The 20,531-nt window shown below is 44.8% G+C and overlaps 1 protein-coding gene across 1 annotated transcript in view; it reads right to left on the bottom strand.

Annotated features, from left to right (window-relative positions):
* Positions 1–801: 801 nt before the first annotated feature.
* The window catches only part of LOC126188718 (lutropin-choriogonadotropic hormone receptor-like), a 379,983-nt gene continuing 360,253 nt past the window's right edge, over positions 802–20,531 (bottom strand). Inside the window, exons 14-15 of the mRNA XM_049930326.1 lie at positions 6,443–6,725; positions 802–1,119 (exon numbers count right to left, since the gene is read on the bottom strand). Coding sequence (XP_049786283.1) covers positions 802–1,119; positions 6,443–6,725 — 601 coding nt within the window. The remainder of the gene's footprint in view (positions 1,120–6,442; positions 6,726–20,531) is intronic.

Below are 20,531 nucleotides of genomic sequence, written 5' to 3'. Positions count from 1 at the left end.
TTTCAGTATTTGGGGAAATGTTCCAGAAAATATATTTTTCATATCTTCGTTTAACAGGAGGATAATCCATCTCAAACTTGCATCTGTATACAGTAGAGTAAGTAGAGGAAATGAATGTCCAGTGTTTGATATGCAGTAAATCATTATGGAGGTTCTTGTTGAGGTCTGTATTCGTTGGCTGCTCACAGGAACTGCCACTATTCGCAGCCATTGCTGAGAGGTGAGTAATGCTGCAGAGCAGACTGGTGTGGTAAGAGTAGATCTGACATGTGTTCAATACCATTTCTGGGCAACTAAGTCACCAAGTGGACCTTTGATGGTAGGTGTCAGTATCAGGTATATACTGTATCCCACTGGGAGAAATTTGGCGCTGTGTACATGTGTTTCTGAGCATTTGTTGAGCGACAACGGCTTGACCATGCTGATCTTTAGCCTCTGGTTGGACAGGTAGATCAGAAAGGCAGCCTTTTCCTGGTTCCACTGATGCCACCCCCAAGCCTAGCCCTGGCTTTATCTTGTAGGTAGCAGCACACCAACAGCACCTGCCTACACACTGCAGCTATTTGCTACTGACATAGCCCCTGGTGGGTTGCGAACGTATTTCCACTGTAGGAAGTTAGGGTGGAGTTAGCTGTGGCGTTGGTACAGCTCATACAGGTCCTCACCATGGCACCTACAGGAAATTCTTGCCGTCACGAGCCTGCAGTTCGACGGTGGTGGTGGGCCTGGTAGATGGGGAGTGCAGCTTGTGGCTGGGGTGTTGCTGCTGGTGCTGCACATACTGGCCCTTGCCCAGAACACCTACAGATAAGAGCTGGCGCTTTCTCCAGCCTGCTGGTCGACGCTGGCGGAGCGCCTGTTTGGCGGCGATCGCAGCTCGAGCCGCAGGTGGTTGGGGTAGTGCTGGTTGTGGCGGTGGTGCTGGACGTACAGGCCCTTGCCCGGACCGTCCGAGGTGAGCGTGGGAGCGGCGGCGCCCTTGTAGCGGGCGGCCCGCTGCGCGCAGAGGCCGTGCCGGCTGAGCAGCAGCAGCAGGTCGCGCCGGTACTGCCGTGACAACAGGGCGTACAGCACGGGGTTGGCGCACGCGTTCAGCGGGTAGAAGCACACCAGCAGCACCTGCACACCGTACCTAGCTAAGCATCCACAGCGCCAACTAATAACAGCTTCCTCTGTTCTCAGCATAAAGACAATGTATGACTACATAGTTCTTATACGTGTAAATTACTAAATTTGAGTTTTCCATGTTTCCAGAATTTATGTACAATTTTTCACATAAACCAGTCTTTATAGAGCTGTCGCTACTTTACTGTAGGTAGCAACGAAGGAAAAATTGGGCCTCACAGGCAGATTGTGACACAGACATCAAACTGAGAGAATGCAGCATGACCACAAGGTTCAGTACTGGGTCCACTACTGATCTTGATGTACATAAATTCTTCCAATAACTTTGAAGCATTATTCGACACTTATCAGCGGTGCAATCTAAATGAAAACTGATGATACCACACACTCAGATGATACCTACAAATCGTTTACAACTAACAAATATATAAATCTCAATGTCACAAAAACTATATTATGCGATTCAAACAAGTAATTAGGACCTTTAAGTACCAGAAGTGGAGCCAATAGTCGTACATGGAATGAAACACTCCATGCAAAATTCCTTGGAGTGCACTTGAATAACATGTTAATATGGAATGGTCAACAAATTAACCAATAAAGACATTCAGTTCGACATGTTCTGCCCTTAGAACATCTCCTAACCTTATGACCCAAACATAAGAGTATTGACTCATTTCGCACATTTTCCCTATCTTGTTTTATGCAATTATGTTGTAGGATATTGACCTAAAGTGTATGGAGCGTTGCATTAGCAGAAGCCGGCATTAAAAATATTGTGGAAAGCAGGTAACCATCAGTCACGCAGGAGGCTTCTGAAGGATCTTGAAATTCTTCTACTCAACTCCCAATACAGTTTCTTCCTAATGATTTTAGTTGCTGACGAGGGAAGTCAGTTTCACCTGAACTCTGAATTCCACTTTCACAATAGAAGACAGGAAAATAATTTTTATGTAAAATTTGGTTTCCCTGTATAGGTACAAAACGGATTTATAATCTGGTGGAAAGACATTCAGCTATCCACCATACAGCAAGATTCTGGGAAGCCTTACCACCTTAACAAAATTAAAAACACATATTTCTACAAATTATTTGAATACCTAGATTCAAAGATTAACAATTAATTTGCATAACTGGTAGTAACATGATATTAACAGGAATTTATATTTATAGATTTAGGTAATAATATTGTTTGAAAAATACTATTGCAATCAAATAGATACTAAGCTACCAACAGCTGATTAACAACAGGTATATTTAGCGGCTGAGGAAACAGTAGCATTCTTCCATGCAGTAGCTTTCATTCCAGTACTACAGATTATAATTTAGCTGGTATAAGCGTCAATAGCAGTAAGCAGTATAGTGATAGCTTGGTGTAAGCACAGTATACATGTAATCTTTCAATGAATGCTTTGTAATTTGTCGTATAAAGCGCGCTAACATCATCGGACGTTGAGTGATTACTGTAAAGAGAAATAAATCTTGCATACACGTGTGAGACAGCGTTATCAGTTTCTGCCAGATGGTGTACTAGCATCAAAAGAGCCAAAAGAAGGGGCTAGACGAATCGTCACGAATCTTACAGGGAAAACGATCGACGAGGCTGTGTTGTCTGTTCTTGAGAAAGGCTTAAACAAATGGTTCAAATGGCTCTGAGCACTATGCGACTAAACATCTGAGGTGGTCAGTCCCCTAGACCTTAGTACTTCAACCTAACTAACCTAAGGACATCGCACACATCCATGCCCAAGGCAGGATTCGAACCTGTGACCGTAGCGGTTGCGCGGTTCCGGACTGAAGCGCCCTAACTGCTCGGCCACAGCGGCCGACAAAGGCTTAAACATGGCCCCAACATCAACCGCACTACCTGTCACAGAAATCATCAGCGGAGTGGGACAAGTTCCCTCCACTTTAGAACCCGACACAGCAGAGAAAATACGGCAGGAAACGTGTCTCACTCTCGCCACGACTGCGCCCCAGACCGTAACGAGCCGCGCTGAGTTCTCAACGTGACGATGCAGATACTGTCGTCCTCCGAACGGATAAGGGCAACATAAACGTTTTAATAGCAGTCGTAGACTACAAAGAGAAAACGTACAAACTCGTAGACGAGTTGGTTTACAGGATGATGATGTCAGATCCAACCAGCCGAATGTAGCTCAAGACGACTGAACTTCCTCGAACTACTTCTACAGCAGGGGCAGCCACGAAACTTCGGCCACGATCTGCCGTACCGCCGAAATTCTATTGGCTTCTATAGCTGCACAAAGAGGGCACATTTCACACCCCAATAGTGTATACAATAGGAGCGCCAACACACTAACGCGCGAAACAGTTAATGTGTAAGTAGGCTGTTTAGGCTTTCTTTATGTAAGTTTGCTGTTTATGTTTTTTATTGGCAACGTTACGTAGCGCTCTCTGTATGAAAATCACTGGCTGTGCTGTGTGCAGTATGTGGCTAGTTTGCATTGTTGCCTGCCATTGTTGTCATGAACTGCTATAGCTGGATGTGAACAGCAGATAGCGTTGGGCAGTTGGAAGGGAGCCGCCAGCAGTGGTGGATGTGAGGACAGAGATGGCGGAGTTTGAAATTTGTAAAAATTGATGTCATGAGCTGCTGTATATATTATGACTATTGATGACTATTAAGGTAAATACAGTGTTTGTTCTCTATTAATATCTTTCATTTGCTAACTATCCCTATCAGTAGTTAGTGCCTTCAGTAGTTTGAATCCTTTATTTAGCTGGCAGTAGTGGCGCTCGCCGTATTGCCGTAGTTCCAGTAACGAAGATTTTTGTGAGGTAAGTGATTTCTGAAAGGTGTAGTTTAATGTTACTCAGGGCCATTCTTTTGCAGGGATTTTTGATAGTCAGATTGCGTTGCGCTAAAATTATTGTGTGCCAGGTTAAGCACAGGCTTGTAAAATTGTTCTAAGTGGACGTTTCACATGTAAAATTGTTCAAAGGGGACGTTTCATATGTCGACCCTTAGCCTAGGATACCTCACTGGAATCTTCTGATTTTTTCTTGTAGTTTGTGTAATTAGTGTAGATTTTGTTTATTGCTAGTGCGTAATTGTAGAGGGAATCTCCTTTGTAGTTGCAGTCTTTCATTGTTGTACTGTAAAACAGTTGTGGTATGCATGTAGATTTGCACCAAGTATTTCGCAGCTGCAATTAACTAGATATTATTTTCAGTGCTATGTTAATGTGTTCTCTTATTTTTGCTCTTCAAATTGTGTTTTTGTGTGTTATCGTGTGAAATATTGTCTCAATAATGGCGTGTGAAAAACGTAACACTCGGCTCCAAAGTAAACTAAGAAACGACAGTGAAGACGAAAGCAATGTGTTAGCGCCACCATGTAATGAATTAACTAATATTCAAAGTAGTAATTTGGTAACTGTGCATAGGGAAATGGAGCGGGCGTCAAACAATGGCAGGCAACAATGCAAACTAGCCACATACTGCACACAGCACAGCCAGTGATTTTCATACAGAGAGCGCTACGTAACGTTGCCAATAAAAAACATAAACAGCAAACTTACATAAAGAAAGCCTAAACAGCCTACTTACAAATGTTAGTGTTGAGTTTCGTTGGTTGGCAAATGTGGGTACCTGATCAAGAGCTCGGCTCAGTTCGTAGAACATCTATGGAATCTCAGATTGACCAGCTCAGATCTCACGGACAGTTTCGACGTTTGTGTCACTTTTCACCAAAGCTCCACTTATCGCAACTTATCGGAAAGAAACTTGGGCCCTCGTTCAACAAACTTTTCAATTACGTGCTCACGACTACATATTTTCTTTTTGACAGACATTGCTACGAACAGACAGATGGCGTAGTTAAGGGTAGGAAGACATTGAGGAAAAGATATTAGATTCAGCATCATTACAACAGAGAGTTATTTACAGAAATGTTGACGATGCGTTCGTCATTTGGTTTCACGAGAAAGACGAGCTTCAAGTTTTCTTGCAACACATGCAGTCTATCCAGAACCAAATTCAGTTCACCATGAAGTGGAGCAAGATGATCAGCTACCGTTCTTGGATGTTCTGGCAAGGAGAAAATCGGACGAGACATCGGGGCACATCGTCTATTGGAAGAAAACCCACACGGATTAGTAGCTTCATACCTCCAGTTGTTATCACCCGTCACAAAAGGAACGAGTGCTAAACGCACCGGTCCAGACAGCTTGTGTGCCCTCTGACGAAGAAAGCCTAAAGCCGGAACTGGACCACCTAACGACGTGTTCCAGAAAATAGCATTTAACGACCGCCAAATTCGATGCGAGTTCAAGCAAAAGACCACACCACAATCAACACTCGATGAAGGCCAACCGGAAAAGTTAACCTGCATTCCAGAAGTAGGCAAAGTATCTGTAAAACTCGGTAAAATTTTACGACGACAAAATATCAAATGTACTCACCGTCCGCCGTCAAAGACTAAATTCCGTTTAGGGCAGTAAAAGACGATCTAGGACTCTGGAAATCTGTTGTATTAGATACCATGCCAGTGTGGGAATGCATTGCCGGATAAACGATACGCGCAATTGAGGAAAAGTATAAGCAACACAAGAGCACACACATCTCCAGCAGCCTACAAAGTCAGCATTACCTGAACATTACCTTGAAACAAACGACGACCGGCTGCAAGCCCGAAATTTGTTTGAACAGTCAATTCGAAGGGAAAATTTTAAAATTCACATCAGGTAAAGAATGATTTTGTTGACGATAAAGTATGCGTGATGTGTTTCGGAGTTATTTCGATATTCAGGAATGCAAGTGCAATGGTAGCACGAGGACAAAATCATTACCAGTTTTGTGCATATGCCGGCCAGTGTGGCCGAGCGGTTCTAGGCGCTTCAGTCTGGAACCGCGTGACCACTAGGGTTGTAGGTTCGAATCCTGCCTCGGGCATGGATGTGTGTGATGTCCTTAGGTTAGTTAGGTTTAAGTAGTTCTAAGTTCTAGGGGACTGATGACCACAGATGTTAAGTCCCATAGTGCTCAGAGCCATTTGAACCATTTTTAAGTCCCATAGTGCTCAGAGCCATTTGTGCATAGCATGAGATGAAAGGCTGCTCTCGAGACGTCGAACCGTCTTGTTGAGCTGTTTCCAATAGACGACTGCCACATGCACACTATTTCGCTGTTCTGAGCTATTTATACAGCATCTAAAGCAGTCGAGAGCGACAAGTGAGCTCTTCTAGACGTTGAGGAACATTTTGTGCATTAGCAAGGGGCCAGTGCACAAATGCAGTGCTCATGTGTTACGACTGAGCTACAGTGGACCGTGCCCCTCGACCACGCGGCTCACCTTGGTGCGCGGGACGTCGATGAGCGGCTGGCCGGCGAGCGCGGTGAGGCCGAAGAAGGCGATGGGCGCCCAGCAGGCGAAGTCGGTGAAGACGAGCAGCGCCATGCGCTTGGCGACGGTGGCGTCGGAGCGCGCCACGGCGCCCTGGCCGTCGCCGCGCACCACGCAGTACATGCGCGCGTAGCACGCGCTCACCGCGCAGAACGCCAGCACGCTGAACGTCAGCAGCGACAGCAGGTAGGCGCTGTCCACCGCCGTCCGAGACTCCAGCGGCAGGCACAGGCTGTGGGGAGCAACAGCTGCACTGTATCTCGCAGTTGCGACACTGGCCGATGCGTACTGAACCAAAGTCCCGGAAATAATGTGCTGCGACACTCATTATGTGATCAAAAGTATCCTACTTAAGTTGCGACTTAAAGTCGAGCAGTAGCCCTGTGACGGTCATGGAGCTGAACAGTTATTCTACTGACATGGCATTTAGTGACTCATTCTACATTACATGTGGACGTCCTGGAACTTGAGGAGAATTGAGCCACTCCAGGAGGACCTGTCACTACAAAAGGAGCCGCGGAGTGTCGAGTTGTCAGTAGAGAAGTAGTCGAAAGTAAAATTCTATGTACCCACTTGACAGAAAATCTTAGGAAGTTCTGGTCTTACGTTAAAACAGTAAGTGGATCGAAACAGCATATCCAGACACTCTGGGATGATGATGGCATTGAAACAGAGGATGACAAGCGTAAAGCTGACATACTTAACACTTTTTTCCACAGCTGTTTCACAGAGGAAGACCGCACTGCAGTTCCTTCTCTAAATCCTCGCACGAACGAAAAAATGGCTGACATCGAAATAAGTGTCAAAGGAATAGAAAAGCAACTGAAATCACTCAACAGAGGAAAGGCCACTGGACCTGACGGGATACCTATTCGATTCTAAACAGAATACGGGAAAGAACTTGCCCCCCTTCTAACAGCCGTGTACCGCGAGTCTCCAGAGGAACGGAAGTTTCCAAATGATTGGAAAAGAGCAGAGGTAGTCCAGTATTCAAGAAGGGTCGTCGAGCAGATGCGCAAAACTATAGGCCTATATCTCTGACATCGATCTGTTGTAGAATTTTAGAACATGTTTTTTGCTCGCGTATCATGTCATTTCTGGAAACCCAGAATCTACTCTGTAGGAATCAACATGGATTACGGAAACAGCGATCGTGTGAGACCCAACTCGCTTTATTTGTTCATGAGACCCAGAAAATATTAGATACAGGCTCCAAGCTAGATGCCATTTTCCTCGACTTCCGGAAGGCGTTCGATACAGTTCCGCACTGTCGCCTGATAAACAAAGTAGGAGCCTATGGAATATCATCAGCTGTGCGGCTGGATTCAAGTGTTTTTAGTAAACAGAGCACAGCATGTTGTTCTCAATGGAGAGACGTCTACAGACGTTAAAGTAACCTCTGGCGTGCCACAGAGGAGTGCTATGGGACCATTGCTTTTCACAATATATATAAATGACCTAGTAGATAGTGTCGGAAGTTCCATGGGCTTTTCGCGGATGATCCTGTAGTATACAGAGAAGTTGCAGCATTAGAAAATTGCAGCGAAATGCAGGAAGATCTGCAGCGGATAGACACTTGGTCCAAGGAGTGGTAACTGTCCCTTAACATAGACAAATGTAATGTATTGCGAATACATAGAAAGAAGGATCCTTTATTGTATGATTATATGATAGCGGAACAAACACTGGTAGCAGTTACTTCTGTAAAATATCTGGGAGTATCCGTACGGAGCGATTTGAACTGGAATGATCATATAAAATTAATTGTTGGTAAGGCCAGTGACAGCTTGAGATTCTTTGCGGGAGTCCTTGTAAAATTTAGTCCGTCAACAAAGCAGGTGGCTTACAAAACACTCGTTCGACCTATACTTGAGTATTGCTCATCAGTGTGGGATCCATACCAGGTCGGGTTGACAGAGGAGATAGAGAAGATACAAAGAAGAGTGGCGCGTTTCGTCACAGGGTTATTTGGTAAGTGTGATAGCGTTACGGAGATGTTAGCAAACTCAAGTGGCAGACTCTGCAAGAGAGGCGCTCTGCATCGCGGAGTAGCTTGCTGTTCAGGTTTCGAGAGGGTGCGTTTCTGGATGAGGTATCTAATATATTGCTTCCACCTACTTATACCTCCCGAGGAGATCACGAATGTAAAAGTAGAGAGATTCGAGCGCTCACAAGGTTTTCCGTCAGTCGTTCTTCCCGCGAACCATACGCGACTGGAACAGGAAAGGGAGGTAATGACAGTGGCACGTAAAGTGCCCTCCGCCACACACCGTTGGGTGGCTTGCGGAGTATAACTGTAGATGTGGATGTACATGTACAGGTTGGTGGGTCGGTCAGGGCAGATCAGTCCTTCGAAGGTCATTGGTAAGAAAAACAGAACAATTTGAACGACTAAAGATAGGACGTTCATACTCACAGGACATGTGAATTAGTATGTGCTGCATAAATGATTAGCATTCGATAAATTCAAGGACAACATCAATATCGCCGTGCAAAACCGCCTACCGATAAAACGTGCCTGCTGCTCTCGTTGTCGCTATAAAGAGAAGGTAATGGATCAGTGTGACATGAGCAGACGAGCAGGATGCCTCGCAGACGTATGCGTGGACCGCACCGTCAAATCAGTGAGTTCGAAAGAGGAAGCATCATTGGCACGAGAGAATGTAAACAAGCGTACTTCAATGTTTTATCGAACTGTAAAACTTGGTATAGATAGTGATAGAAGTGATAGGAAAATTGACACAATAGTTCAAGTGGAAGTAGGAAATGGTTTTACTGTAAAAGAAATCCAGAAATTGCTTATAAAAATATTTAAAATGTAATAGCATTTATATTGGCTAAACGGGTACAGAGTTTGAGACAAGATTTAGGGAGCACACATACAGCAGCAACAACAGTGCACTTGGTTATCACCTTAGAGAACAAAATCACTGTTTGCAGTCAACAGAAAATAGCCTAAGCATTTAGCATTCGGAACAAAACGTTAGAACACTGGATATTCTTGAATAGATTGAAATTTACACTAACCGCCGTCTGAATCGAGATTTAATAATTAACGAACACGTTCTACATCTACATCTACATACATACTCCGCAATCCACCGTACGGTGCGTGGCGGAGGGTACCTGGTACCACAACTGGGATCTTCTCTCTCTGTTCCACTCCCAAACAGAACGAGGGAGGAATGACTGCCTATATGCCTTTATACGAGCCCTAATCTCTCTTATCTTATCTTTGTGGTCTTTCCGCGAAATATAAGTTGGCGGCAGTGGAATTGTCCTGCAATCAGCCTCAAATGCTGGTTCTCTAAATTTCCTCAGTAGTGATTCACGAAAAGAACGCCTGCTTTCCTCCAGAGACTCCCACCCGAGTTCCTGAAGGATTCCCGTAACACTCGCGCGATGATCAAACCTACCAGTAACAAATCTAGCAGCTCGCCTCTGAATTGCTTCTATGTCCTCCCTCAATCCGACCTGATAGGGATCCCAAGCGCTCGATCAGTACTCAAGAATAGGTCGTATGAGTATTTTATAAGCGGTCTCCTTTACAGATGAACCACATCTTCCCAAAATTCTACCAATGAACCGAAGACGACTATCCGTCTTCCCCACAACTGCCATTACATGCTTGTCCCACTTCATATCGCTCTGCAATGTTACGCCCAAATATTTAATCGACGTGACTGTGTCAAGCGCTACACTACTAATGGAGTATTCAAACATTACGGGATTCTTTTTCCTATTCATTTGCTTTCATCTATATTTCGAGTTAGCTCCCATTCTTTACACCAATCACAAATCCTGTCCAAGTCATCTTGTATCCTCCTACAGTCACTCAACGACGACACCTTTCCGTACACCACAGCATCATCAGCAAACAGCCGCACATTGCTATCCACCCTGTCCAAAAGATCATTTATGTACATAGAAAACAACAGCGGACCTACCACACTTTCCTGGGGCACTCCAGATGATACACTCACCTCCGATGAACACTCACCATCGAGGACAACGTACTGGGTTCTATTACTTAAGAAGTCTTCGAGCCACTCACATATTTGGGAACCAATCCCATATTCTCGTACCTTAGTTAGGAGTCTGCAGTGGGGCACCGAGTCAAACGCTTTCGGAAGTCAAGGAATATGCCATCCGTCTGATACCCTTCATCCATGGTTCGCAAGATATCATGTGAAAAACGGCAAGTTGAGTTTCTCAGGAGAGTGCTTTCTACAGCCGTGCTGTGCATGGACAGCAACTTCTCTGTCTCAAGGAAATTCATTATATTCGATCTGAGAATATGTTCGATAATCCTGCAACAAACCGATGTTAAGGATATTGGTCTGTAATTTTGAGGATCCGTTCTTCTACCCTTCTTATATACAGGCGTCCCCTGCGCTTTTTTCCAGTCGCTCTGGACTTTACGTTGGGAAAGAGATTCGCGATAAATGCAAGCTAAGTAAGGAGCCATTGCAGTAGAGTACTCTCTGTAAAACCGAATTGGAATGGGAATCAGGACCTGGCGATTTATTTATTTTGAATCCATTCAGCTGCTTCACAACCCCAGGGATGTCTATCACTATGTCCTCCATACGGGAATCTGTACGAGACTCAAACGGCGGTAGTTTGTACGATCCTCCTGCGTGAAAGATTTCTCAAATGCTAAATTTAAAATTTCAGCTTTTGTTTTGCTATCTTCCGTTGACAGGCCAGACTGATCAGTGTGTGACTGGATGGAAGCCTTCGACCAGCTTACCGATTTTGCGTAAGACCAGAATTTCCTTGGGTTTTCAGCTAATCTTTTGCTAAGGTATGACGGTGTTAGTGGTTGTATGCATCGCGTATCGCTCTTTTTACAGCAGCTCGAATCTCTACTAACTTTTGCCTGTCCTCGTTCTCCCGCTCTTTCTTCTACCGCGAGTGCAACTGTCTTTGCTTCCTGAGCACTCTCCGAATTGCGCTGTTAAACCACGTTGGGTCTTTTCCGTCTGTAACCCACTTTTTCGGCACATACTTCTCCAATGCGTGTTTTACAATGTGTTTAAAATTTGCCCATAATTCTTCCACGTCCATCGTGCCGGAAGTAAATAAAGTAGATTCATTTACTAAGTTGGATGCTAACAACTGCTTATCTGCTCTTTGTAGTAAGAATACTCTCCTAGCCTTCTTGACCGACTTTTTAACTTTCGTAACCATAGTCGTAATGACAACATCATGATCACTAATCCCTGTCTCTACACTGACACCGTCGATTAGGTCTGGTCTGTTCGTCGCTACCAGATCTAAAATATTTCCATTACGTGCTGGCTGTCGATTTAGCTGCTCAAGACAGTTTTCGGATAATGTGTTCAAAAGTAATTCACACGACGGCTTGTCTGTACCACCTGTAATGAATCCATATACATCCCATTCTATACTAGGTAGGTTGAAGTCACCTCCGACTAATATAGCATGATCTGGGTACTTCTGCGATACAGAGTGTAGACTCCCTTTGAATGATTCTAGAACGGTCACGGTGGAACCTGGTGGCCGGTAATAACACCCAACAGTTAACTTTATTTCTCCTAGCCCTGTTAAACGTGTCCAGATAACTTCACAATCACACTCTACTTCGACCTCAGTAGACATAATATTTTTGTCAACTGCAATGAAGACACCACCTCCTACGGTGTCTAATCTGTCTTTCCGATACACGTTCCAACCCTCACTAAATATTTCAGAACTTCCTATCTCGGGGTTCAGCCAGGTTTCAGTCCCGAGAATAACTTGTGCGCCACACGCTTCCTGGAGGGCAGTAAATTCAGGAACTTTACTCCGAACACTCAGAAAATTTACTGCTAATATCTTGATAGCTGAAGTGTCTTTACACTGAGTGCTTCCTGATTTCCCTGCCTGCACGTCGACTGGTGAGTATACATCAGGACATCTCGCACTACTGCTTAGCCTAAAAAAAAACCCATGTGCACGCCACAAGTACTCTGCTTGTGCCCGAGTAGACGCTTCCTTTGTGTAGTGCACCCCTGATCTATTTAGGGGCGTCCTACAATTACCCACCCAACAGCGCAAGTATAGAAATCTTCGTCGGCCGAATTGGCCGAGCGGTTCTAGGCGCTACAGCCTGGAACCGCGCGACCACTACGGTCGCAGGTTCGAATCCTGCCTCGGGCATGGATGTGTGTGATGTCCTTAGGTTAGTTAGGTTTAAGTAGTTCTAATTTCTCGGGGACTGATGACCTCTGAAGTTAAGTCCCATAGTGCTCAGAGCCATTTGAACCATTTTAGAAATCTGCAGCCAAGACCGTCGCATAGTCGACGAAGCCTCTGGTTGAGACCCTCCACTCGGCTCCAAACCAAAGGACCCCGATCCACTCTGGGAACGATGCTGCAAATACAGAGCTCTGCTAGCACCCCGCGTGCGAGGTTAGCGGTCTTCACTAAATCCGCCAGCCGCCTGTACGAACTGAGGATCGCCTCAGAACCCAAGCGACAGGCATCACTCGTGCCGACGTGAGCAATTACTTGCAGACGACTGCACCCCGTACGCTCGATAGCCGCAGGCAAGGCCGTCTCCACATCTTGGATGAGGCTCCCCGGCAGACAAACCGAGTGCACGTTGGAACTCTTTCCAGGCCTGTACGATATTTCCCTAAGGGGCTCCATCACCCGCCTAACGTTCGAGCTCCCAATAACCAGCAAGCCTTTGCCCCCGTGTACCTGCTCGGGCCCTGCTGAAGGAGCGGCCACCTGCCCACTGACAGGATGAACGGCCGATGCCAGCCGGCCAGCCTCCACATTGACCCTCCGCCTCGAGCGACCCGAACGTGTTGCAGTCCGCCACTCACCCTGAGGTGAGGGCGGCCCCAATGCGCCGGGTACACTAGAAGGTGCCTCGGCGGCTGAGTCAGCGGACGCAGCAAGCGACACGTGGCGTGTCTCAAGCGACGCTCCAGACCCTCCGCCGTCACTGCACCTCGAGGCAGCAGCCTGAAGGCGGCTGACCGTGGCCAACAGCACGCTCAGCTGCTCGCGAATCGCGGCCAGTTCCTCCTGCCCCCGCACACAGCACGCACACACCCTGTCCATCCTACTGCTAATATCTGGCCGTATAGATTTGCGACAAATAAAACAGCAATAGGCGACTGCACAGTTGCGTCACCAGCGCCAGATTGAGCTGCGATATATGAACAGTTACTTACGAACTAAGCAATCAAATGACCACGATTACGCCAGTATACAGATATTACAATGCGATCCTACTACCCCTGTCTTAGTACAAATGACAACCGCCTACGCGATGTTACACTCTGCCGTTATTAAAATTTGATACTACCCCTTTCTAATTCGAAAATACGCAAAGGTCCGAAAAATTTCACCACGCAAGCACACAAACACACAAAGTAATTTGAATTAAACCTGCGGAACTAAAACGAAAAACTGAATATATGACTAGTTTCTGCTACTGCTGCTCGCACACGTCACTCTGCAAGCACAGATGAAACTGCACTGGCCTCTGTCTGCTGCTAACTGACTCTACGAAATAAACAGAAAGCACTGGCTGCCCAAAACAAACAACTGACTAACGACTCCGCGAATTTACACTTTACAGCTATCAATAAGCAATATCATTCCTCTCAAACACGAGAATACGCAAGGATCTTATGTAATTAAATATGCAAGCGCACAAACACTCGGAAAGAAATTAAGAATCAAACTACAAAACAAATATGAAAGCTAAATATGCGATTCTCTACTGCACTGCTGCTGCACTACTGCTGCATTGATACTTCACCAGTGGCTACTCAAGGCTCACTGCACCAGCAGTAGACAGTGGTTCTTAAGCATTTTGGACGAGTTGTTGGTGAACAAGTACAGGTTAAAACTACGTACAAAAACCTGACATTTTCATTCATCTTTCGTCGGTGAATTTGTGTTCATCTGTAGGTTCAATGGTTCATTCTGCTTTTTTGCTTTTTACCTCATAACACACGTTTTAGTTTGATATTCTGCATAAATCTGCTTAATGAAAAAGCATGTCACTTCAAAGTTGTCTCTGTTCTCATGGTCCCATTAATCATAGCAGACCTTCACTCTTGCCAAAAAAAAAATTATTTACTGCTTATGAAAAAATTTACATAGTTTGTAATTGATAGATAATATTATTGGTATTTGTGTTGACGTAACAGCCATGACGGCAGAGCCACATCTCTACGCTTTATGGTCCATTCTGTATTTTTTTACATGATGACACAGGTTTTAATCTGATGCTTTACGTTAATGTGCTTCATGAAAAAGCGAGTCACGTTAAAGTTTTCTCTGTTGTCATGCTGAAATTAATTCACGTTGCCCTTAACTGCTATGAAAGAAAATTAAAAAAATTACTGCTCACAAAAGAATTGTATAAATTTTGCAATTGAAAATATTAGTGCTATTTGTAATGATGCATCAGCCATGACGCCAGCGCCACATCTGTACATTTTATGGTTCATTCTCTGTTTTCTCCTCATGTGACAGGTTTTGGTCTGAAGTTTTACATAAACATGCGGAATGAAAAAGCATGTCACTTCAAAGTGGCCTCTGTTCTCATTGTGTGTTTTATACAAGATGGCTCTGATTCTTCAAACAAGAAAAAAAAAACATATATACTGTTCTAGAAAAGTTGTATAAATTCTGCAATTCATAATATTATTTCCATCTGTAGTGATGGCAGCACCACAGAGCGTACGCCACCTAGCACTATCTGGTTCTCTAAGCGAAAGCGGGCAGCAGCCTGTAACGCCGGAAATGCATATCCTCCTATTTCCATCTATTGTACTATAAATTTGTTTTCCTTATTTTTGTTACCTGAATATATGACATTTCTGTGTCTTTACATATTGTAATTGTTTTACTATTTGTATATATTTTTGCATTTATGTCGATGTATAATTGGTTTGTTTCGTAAATATTATTTGTATTTTTACGCTGGGTCTTGCCTAGGGAAAACTGCTATCGAACGATTACATCGATAGGTCGTGTGAAGAATAAAAGTGTGTAGGATCTTTGGTAGTGTTAACTCTGCCGCGTGGAGCGCGGGCAGGGAGAGTCTGGCTGGAGTAGCGAGTGGAGCAGGTGTGTTGTGTGAAGCTCCCGCGAGTTGCCGCGCTTTCAGGGTTTGGCAGCATGTAATTGCGCTCGACTTGCGATGATAGTTTCTGACATGGTGTCGCGGACGGGAAGCATTAGCTGGCGCACATCAAGAGCCCGTTTCGTCTGGTGACCGTGTCGAAAAGAAGGCGCGCCAACATCCAGCTTCTGCAACAGCGACGGCCGACAATGAGTGACTGTCGCCACCTCCTCGATCGACGGCTTCAAACCTTCAATCAACCAACAAGGAAGACTGGAAGCACGTGAAGTTTTAGAACTGTATGGCAGACCTCAGCTTTTCCAACTTTTAAAATTGTTGCATCACAAAATTACAGCTACTTAGCATGAACCTTTGTTGCTCATTGTCCCAATTGCATTACCAAGCAGGGTCCCTTCCTTTTCCGGAATGAACCCGAGTGTCGTTGAAATTCAAACGCCAGCATTAAAGTAATATTATAGCATTTCACTGCTTTAATTTCAAAGTTCAGTTAAAGTATTCATAGCTGGCTATAATATTTAGATTACACAAGCACGAATTAAGAGTGCGAGTTTTGTTACCGTATTTTAGCTTACCTGTGACTGCAGCTCAGCTTGGTACGTACTAAATTTTACTATTGTTAATTGTTCAGAATTATTTAATTCAAGTTCAAAGTTAAATCTCTTATTTCTAAATTACGTAGATTCAAGTAGCTTTTGAAATGATTGTTGAGGTAGTCCAAGACTAACCGTATTTTACTGAATTTCGATGTGCTTCAGAAAGAAAGCTCACTATTAACTTCAGTCACTAAATCAACTTTCGATTTTCCGGTTTTATTAATTCTTTTGCTAAATTAAGTCAGAGTGTAGCGAAATTTATTACTTCTGACAAACTTCCAGTTTTCACACTACACTTGTCAACCTTCAGTTGCCACGCTTCTAGTGCTAATTATATGTGTAATAATCTTTCTTTTTCAGTTACTATAGTAATTGTCCTTAGGACTGGCGACTGTAATTTCCCCCAAATCTCAAATATCTAATTACCGCTAGTTGATAGTTAACGTAACGGCCGCACATTTACTTTCTTTATTAACTTTACCCCTATTTCAAAATTAATTTCCACCAGTTTCATTAGCATTTTTCCTTTCATTTAGATGTAACCCTTTCCTCCCTCTTTACCGACAAATTAACCTCGGTGACGATTGCTTTTCCCAAATTTCCATTAGGTACATGCGGTTTAATTTTTCACTGTCATTAAGGTCGATAAGTGAGGGGGAGGTTACAAGCCACTTCACTCAGCTGTTAGTAGCGCAAATGTTTAGATGAAATCTTATTTTGCTGTTGGGAACTATAAGACCGATGAAGCTTTTGATGTTACTTAACAACCTTATCAAAACTATTTGTTCGCTTAGTATCAAAGGGTCTGTATTACGTATGAAAGGTTTCATTATTATATGCTGGTTTAGTATAGGCGAACCATTTGTACACGTGTGTAATTTTGCAAGACTATAAAAAAGTACACTAGTGTCCATTAAAATTGCTACACCAAGAAGAAATGCAGATGATAAACGAGTATTCATTGGATAAATATATTATACTCGAACTGACATGTGATTACATTTTCACGCAAAGCAGTGAGAAAGCAGTACCAAGAAGAACCACCTCCGGTTGTAATAACGGCCTTGATACGCCTGGGCATTGAGTCAGAGCTTGGATGGCGTGTACAGGTACAGCTGCCCATGCAGCTTCAACACGATACCACAGTTCATCGAGAGTAGTGACTGGCATATTGTGACAAAGCCAGTTGCTCGGCCACCATTGACCAGACGTTTTCAGTTGGAAAGAGATCTGGAGAATGTGCTGACCAGGGCAGCAGTCGAACATTTTCTGTATCCTGCTGAAATGTAGGGTTTCGCAGGGATCGAATGAAGGGTAGAGCCACGGGTCGTAACACATCCGACATGTAACGTCGACTTTTCTATGTGCCGTCAATGCGAACGAGAGGTGACCGACACATGTAACCAATGGCACGCCATACCATCATGCTGGGTGATACGCCAGTAAGGCGATGACGAGTACACGTTTCCAATGTGCGTTCACCGTGATGTCGCCAAACACGGATGCGACCATCACGATGCTCTAAACAGAACCTGGATTCATCCGAAAAAATGACGTTTTGCCATTCGAGCACCCAGGTTCATCGTCGACACTGTTGTTCGGTCTTGTCGTATTCGTTCTTTCCCACGTTTGTCGTGTAAGTCCTTTTCCGTTGTGTTGTTGTTCGCGGGCCTCTCCGCGGGTCCCGCCGCGCCTTTCGTCAGCGCTACCCCGAGACCGTCCTGGTAGCAGTTACAACAGTCGAACTGTTCGTACAGATGGTGGTCGTCTTGCAAACGTCCCCATCTGTTGACTCGGGTATCAAGACGTGGCTGCACTACCCGCTACAGCCATGCGGATATGATGTCTGTTATGTCGACTGCTAGTGATACGAGGCCGTTGGGATCCAGCACGGCATTCCGTATTACCCTCCTGAACCCACCGATTCCATATTCTGCTAACAGTCATTGGATCTCCATCAACGCGAGCAGCAATGTCGCGATATGATAAACCGCATTTGCGATGGGCTACAATCCGACCTTTATCAATGTCGGAAACGTGATGGTACGCACTTCTCCTCCTTTCACGAGGCATCACAACAACGTTTCCCCAGGCAATGCCGGTCAACTGCAGTTTGTGTATGAGACATCGGTTGGAAACTTTCCTCATGTCAGCAGGTTGTTGGTACCAACCTTTTGTGAATGCTCTGAAAACCTAATGATTTGCATATCACAGCATTTTCTTGCTGTCGGTTAGAATTCGCGTCTGTAGCACATCATCTTCGTGGTGTAGCAATTTTAATGGCTAGTAGTGTATATTTGACATCAGGTGGTCTGATGATTTGCAGAGCGCGAAACGCGTAATGAGTAAAAAGAAGTGTCCAGAAAGGTCGTGTGAGTATTATTTAGCGACCAACCAGCCATTTTAAATCCACTTTTAGGCTTCTCCTTACATTAGCCAGTGGTCTTGAAATCGTAATCACTTAAACATGATACCTAGAGAAATGTATTCTCAGAATTTATTTACGCTGCGTTAATTATTTCTTGGTGCTGTGATTTTTTTTTACTCTGTCAGTGTATGTCGGTGCGTGAGAAACGGCATGCTTTAATCGAGTTCCGAATTCGAAGAGCCAGTCCAACATATGGAGCACACTCTCCCTCAGCATGACAAAGCCACACCACGCTCGAGCTCTGCGACATCTGCCACGATCCGACGCCTTCGTTCCAGTCAAACCCCATACAGTCCTGACTTGGTCCCATCCGATTTTCATATGTTTTCAAAACTTAAAAGAACAATTTCGAGGTCTTCACTTTATGGTGCAAGCAGAAGCGAGCTTGTGGCTCCGTCAAAAGAGTCAGACATTCTACAGTGACAGAATCAAGAAACTGGTCTCTCGTTGGGGGAAACGTGTTCGTATCCAGAGTGACTATGCTGAGAAACAAATAGTTATATATACAGGGTGAGTCACCTAACGTTACCGCTGGATATATTTAGTAAACCACATCAAAACTGACGAACCGATTCCACAGACCGAACGTGGGGAGAGGGGCTAGTGTAATTGTTTAACAAACCATACAAAAATGCACGGAAGTATGTTTTATAACACAAACCTACGTTTTTTTTAATGGAACCACGTTAGTTTTGTTAGCACATCTGAACATATAAGCAAATACGTAATCAGTGCCGTTTGTTGCATTGTAAAATGTTAATTACATCCAGAGATATTGTAACCTAAAGTTGACGCTTGAAGCCTCCGACGTTCAGTTGCATGTTGTAACACGGGCCACGGTCGGCGAGCAGAATCTGCAGGGACATGTTTACGATGACGACCATGTTTACGAGTGTGGCTGTAGTGCACTGTTGTGGTTTCGTCTAGCTGTCGCAGTGACCGCATGTAGCGCTTGCTGCTATTGTTATTCTGCATTCGTCTCCGCACGCAGACCAACTGTAGTACACCGTGTTACCAGACGTCTGTGATAGTGTAGTGTTGTAGGAACTGTGACCATGGTGTATTCGAACTCTGAAAAGGCGGAGATGATACTCATGTATGGCGAGTGTCGACGAAATGCAGCTGAAGCCTGCAGGGTGTATGCAGAACGGTACCCGGACAGAGAGCATCCAACGTGCCGCACATTGCAAAACATCTACCGCCAACTGTATGCAACAGGTATGGTCGTAGCACGCAAACGGGTCCGTAACAGGCCCGTCACAGGAGAAGCGGGTGCAGTTGGTGTGTTAGCTGCTGTTGCCATGAACCCACACATGAGTACACGGGACATTGCGAGAGCCGGTGGACTGAGTCAAAGTAGTGTCATGCGAATACTGCATCGTCACCGCTTTCACCCGTTTCATGTATCGCTACATCAGCAATTACATGGTGGTGACTTTAATCATCGAGTGCAATTCTGTCAATGGGCATTAACAGAGAATGCGTTGCAGTTCTACCTGTTTACCGATGAAGCGGGTTTAACAAACCACGGGGCAGTGAATCTACGGAACATGCATTACTGGTCCCTGGACAATCCTCGCTGGCTCAGACAGGCAGAGCGACAGCGACCGTGGACTGTAAATGTATGGTGCGGAATCATTGGCGACCACCTCATTGGTCCTCACTTCATTGCAGGGGCCTAAACAGCTGCAACATACATCGCGTTTCTACAGAATGATCTGCCAACGTTGCTCGAAAATGTCCCACTGGAAACGCTTCGACGTAAGTGGTATCAGCATGATGGTGCACCTGCACATTCCGCAATTAACACTAGGCTGACCCTTGACAAGATGTTCGACGGGCGTTTCATAGGACGTGGAGGACGCATAAATTGGCCAGCCCGTTCTCCTGATCTTA

Source organism: Schistocerca cancellata, chromosome 5 (assembly GCF_023864275.1).
Source record: "Schistocerca cancellata isolate TAMUIC-IGC-003103 chromosome 5, iqSchCanc2.1, whole genome shotgun sequence".
Taxonomy (NCBI): Eukaryota; Metazoa; Arthropoda; class Insecta; order Orthoptera; family Acrididae; genus Schistocerca; species Schistocerca cancellata.
Note: the sequence above shows the minus strand (reverse complement) of the source record. Positions and strands in the feature narration are given on the sequence as shown.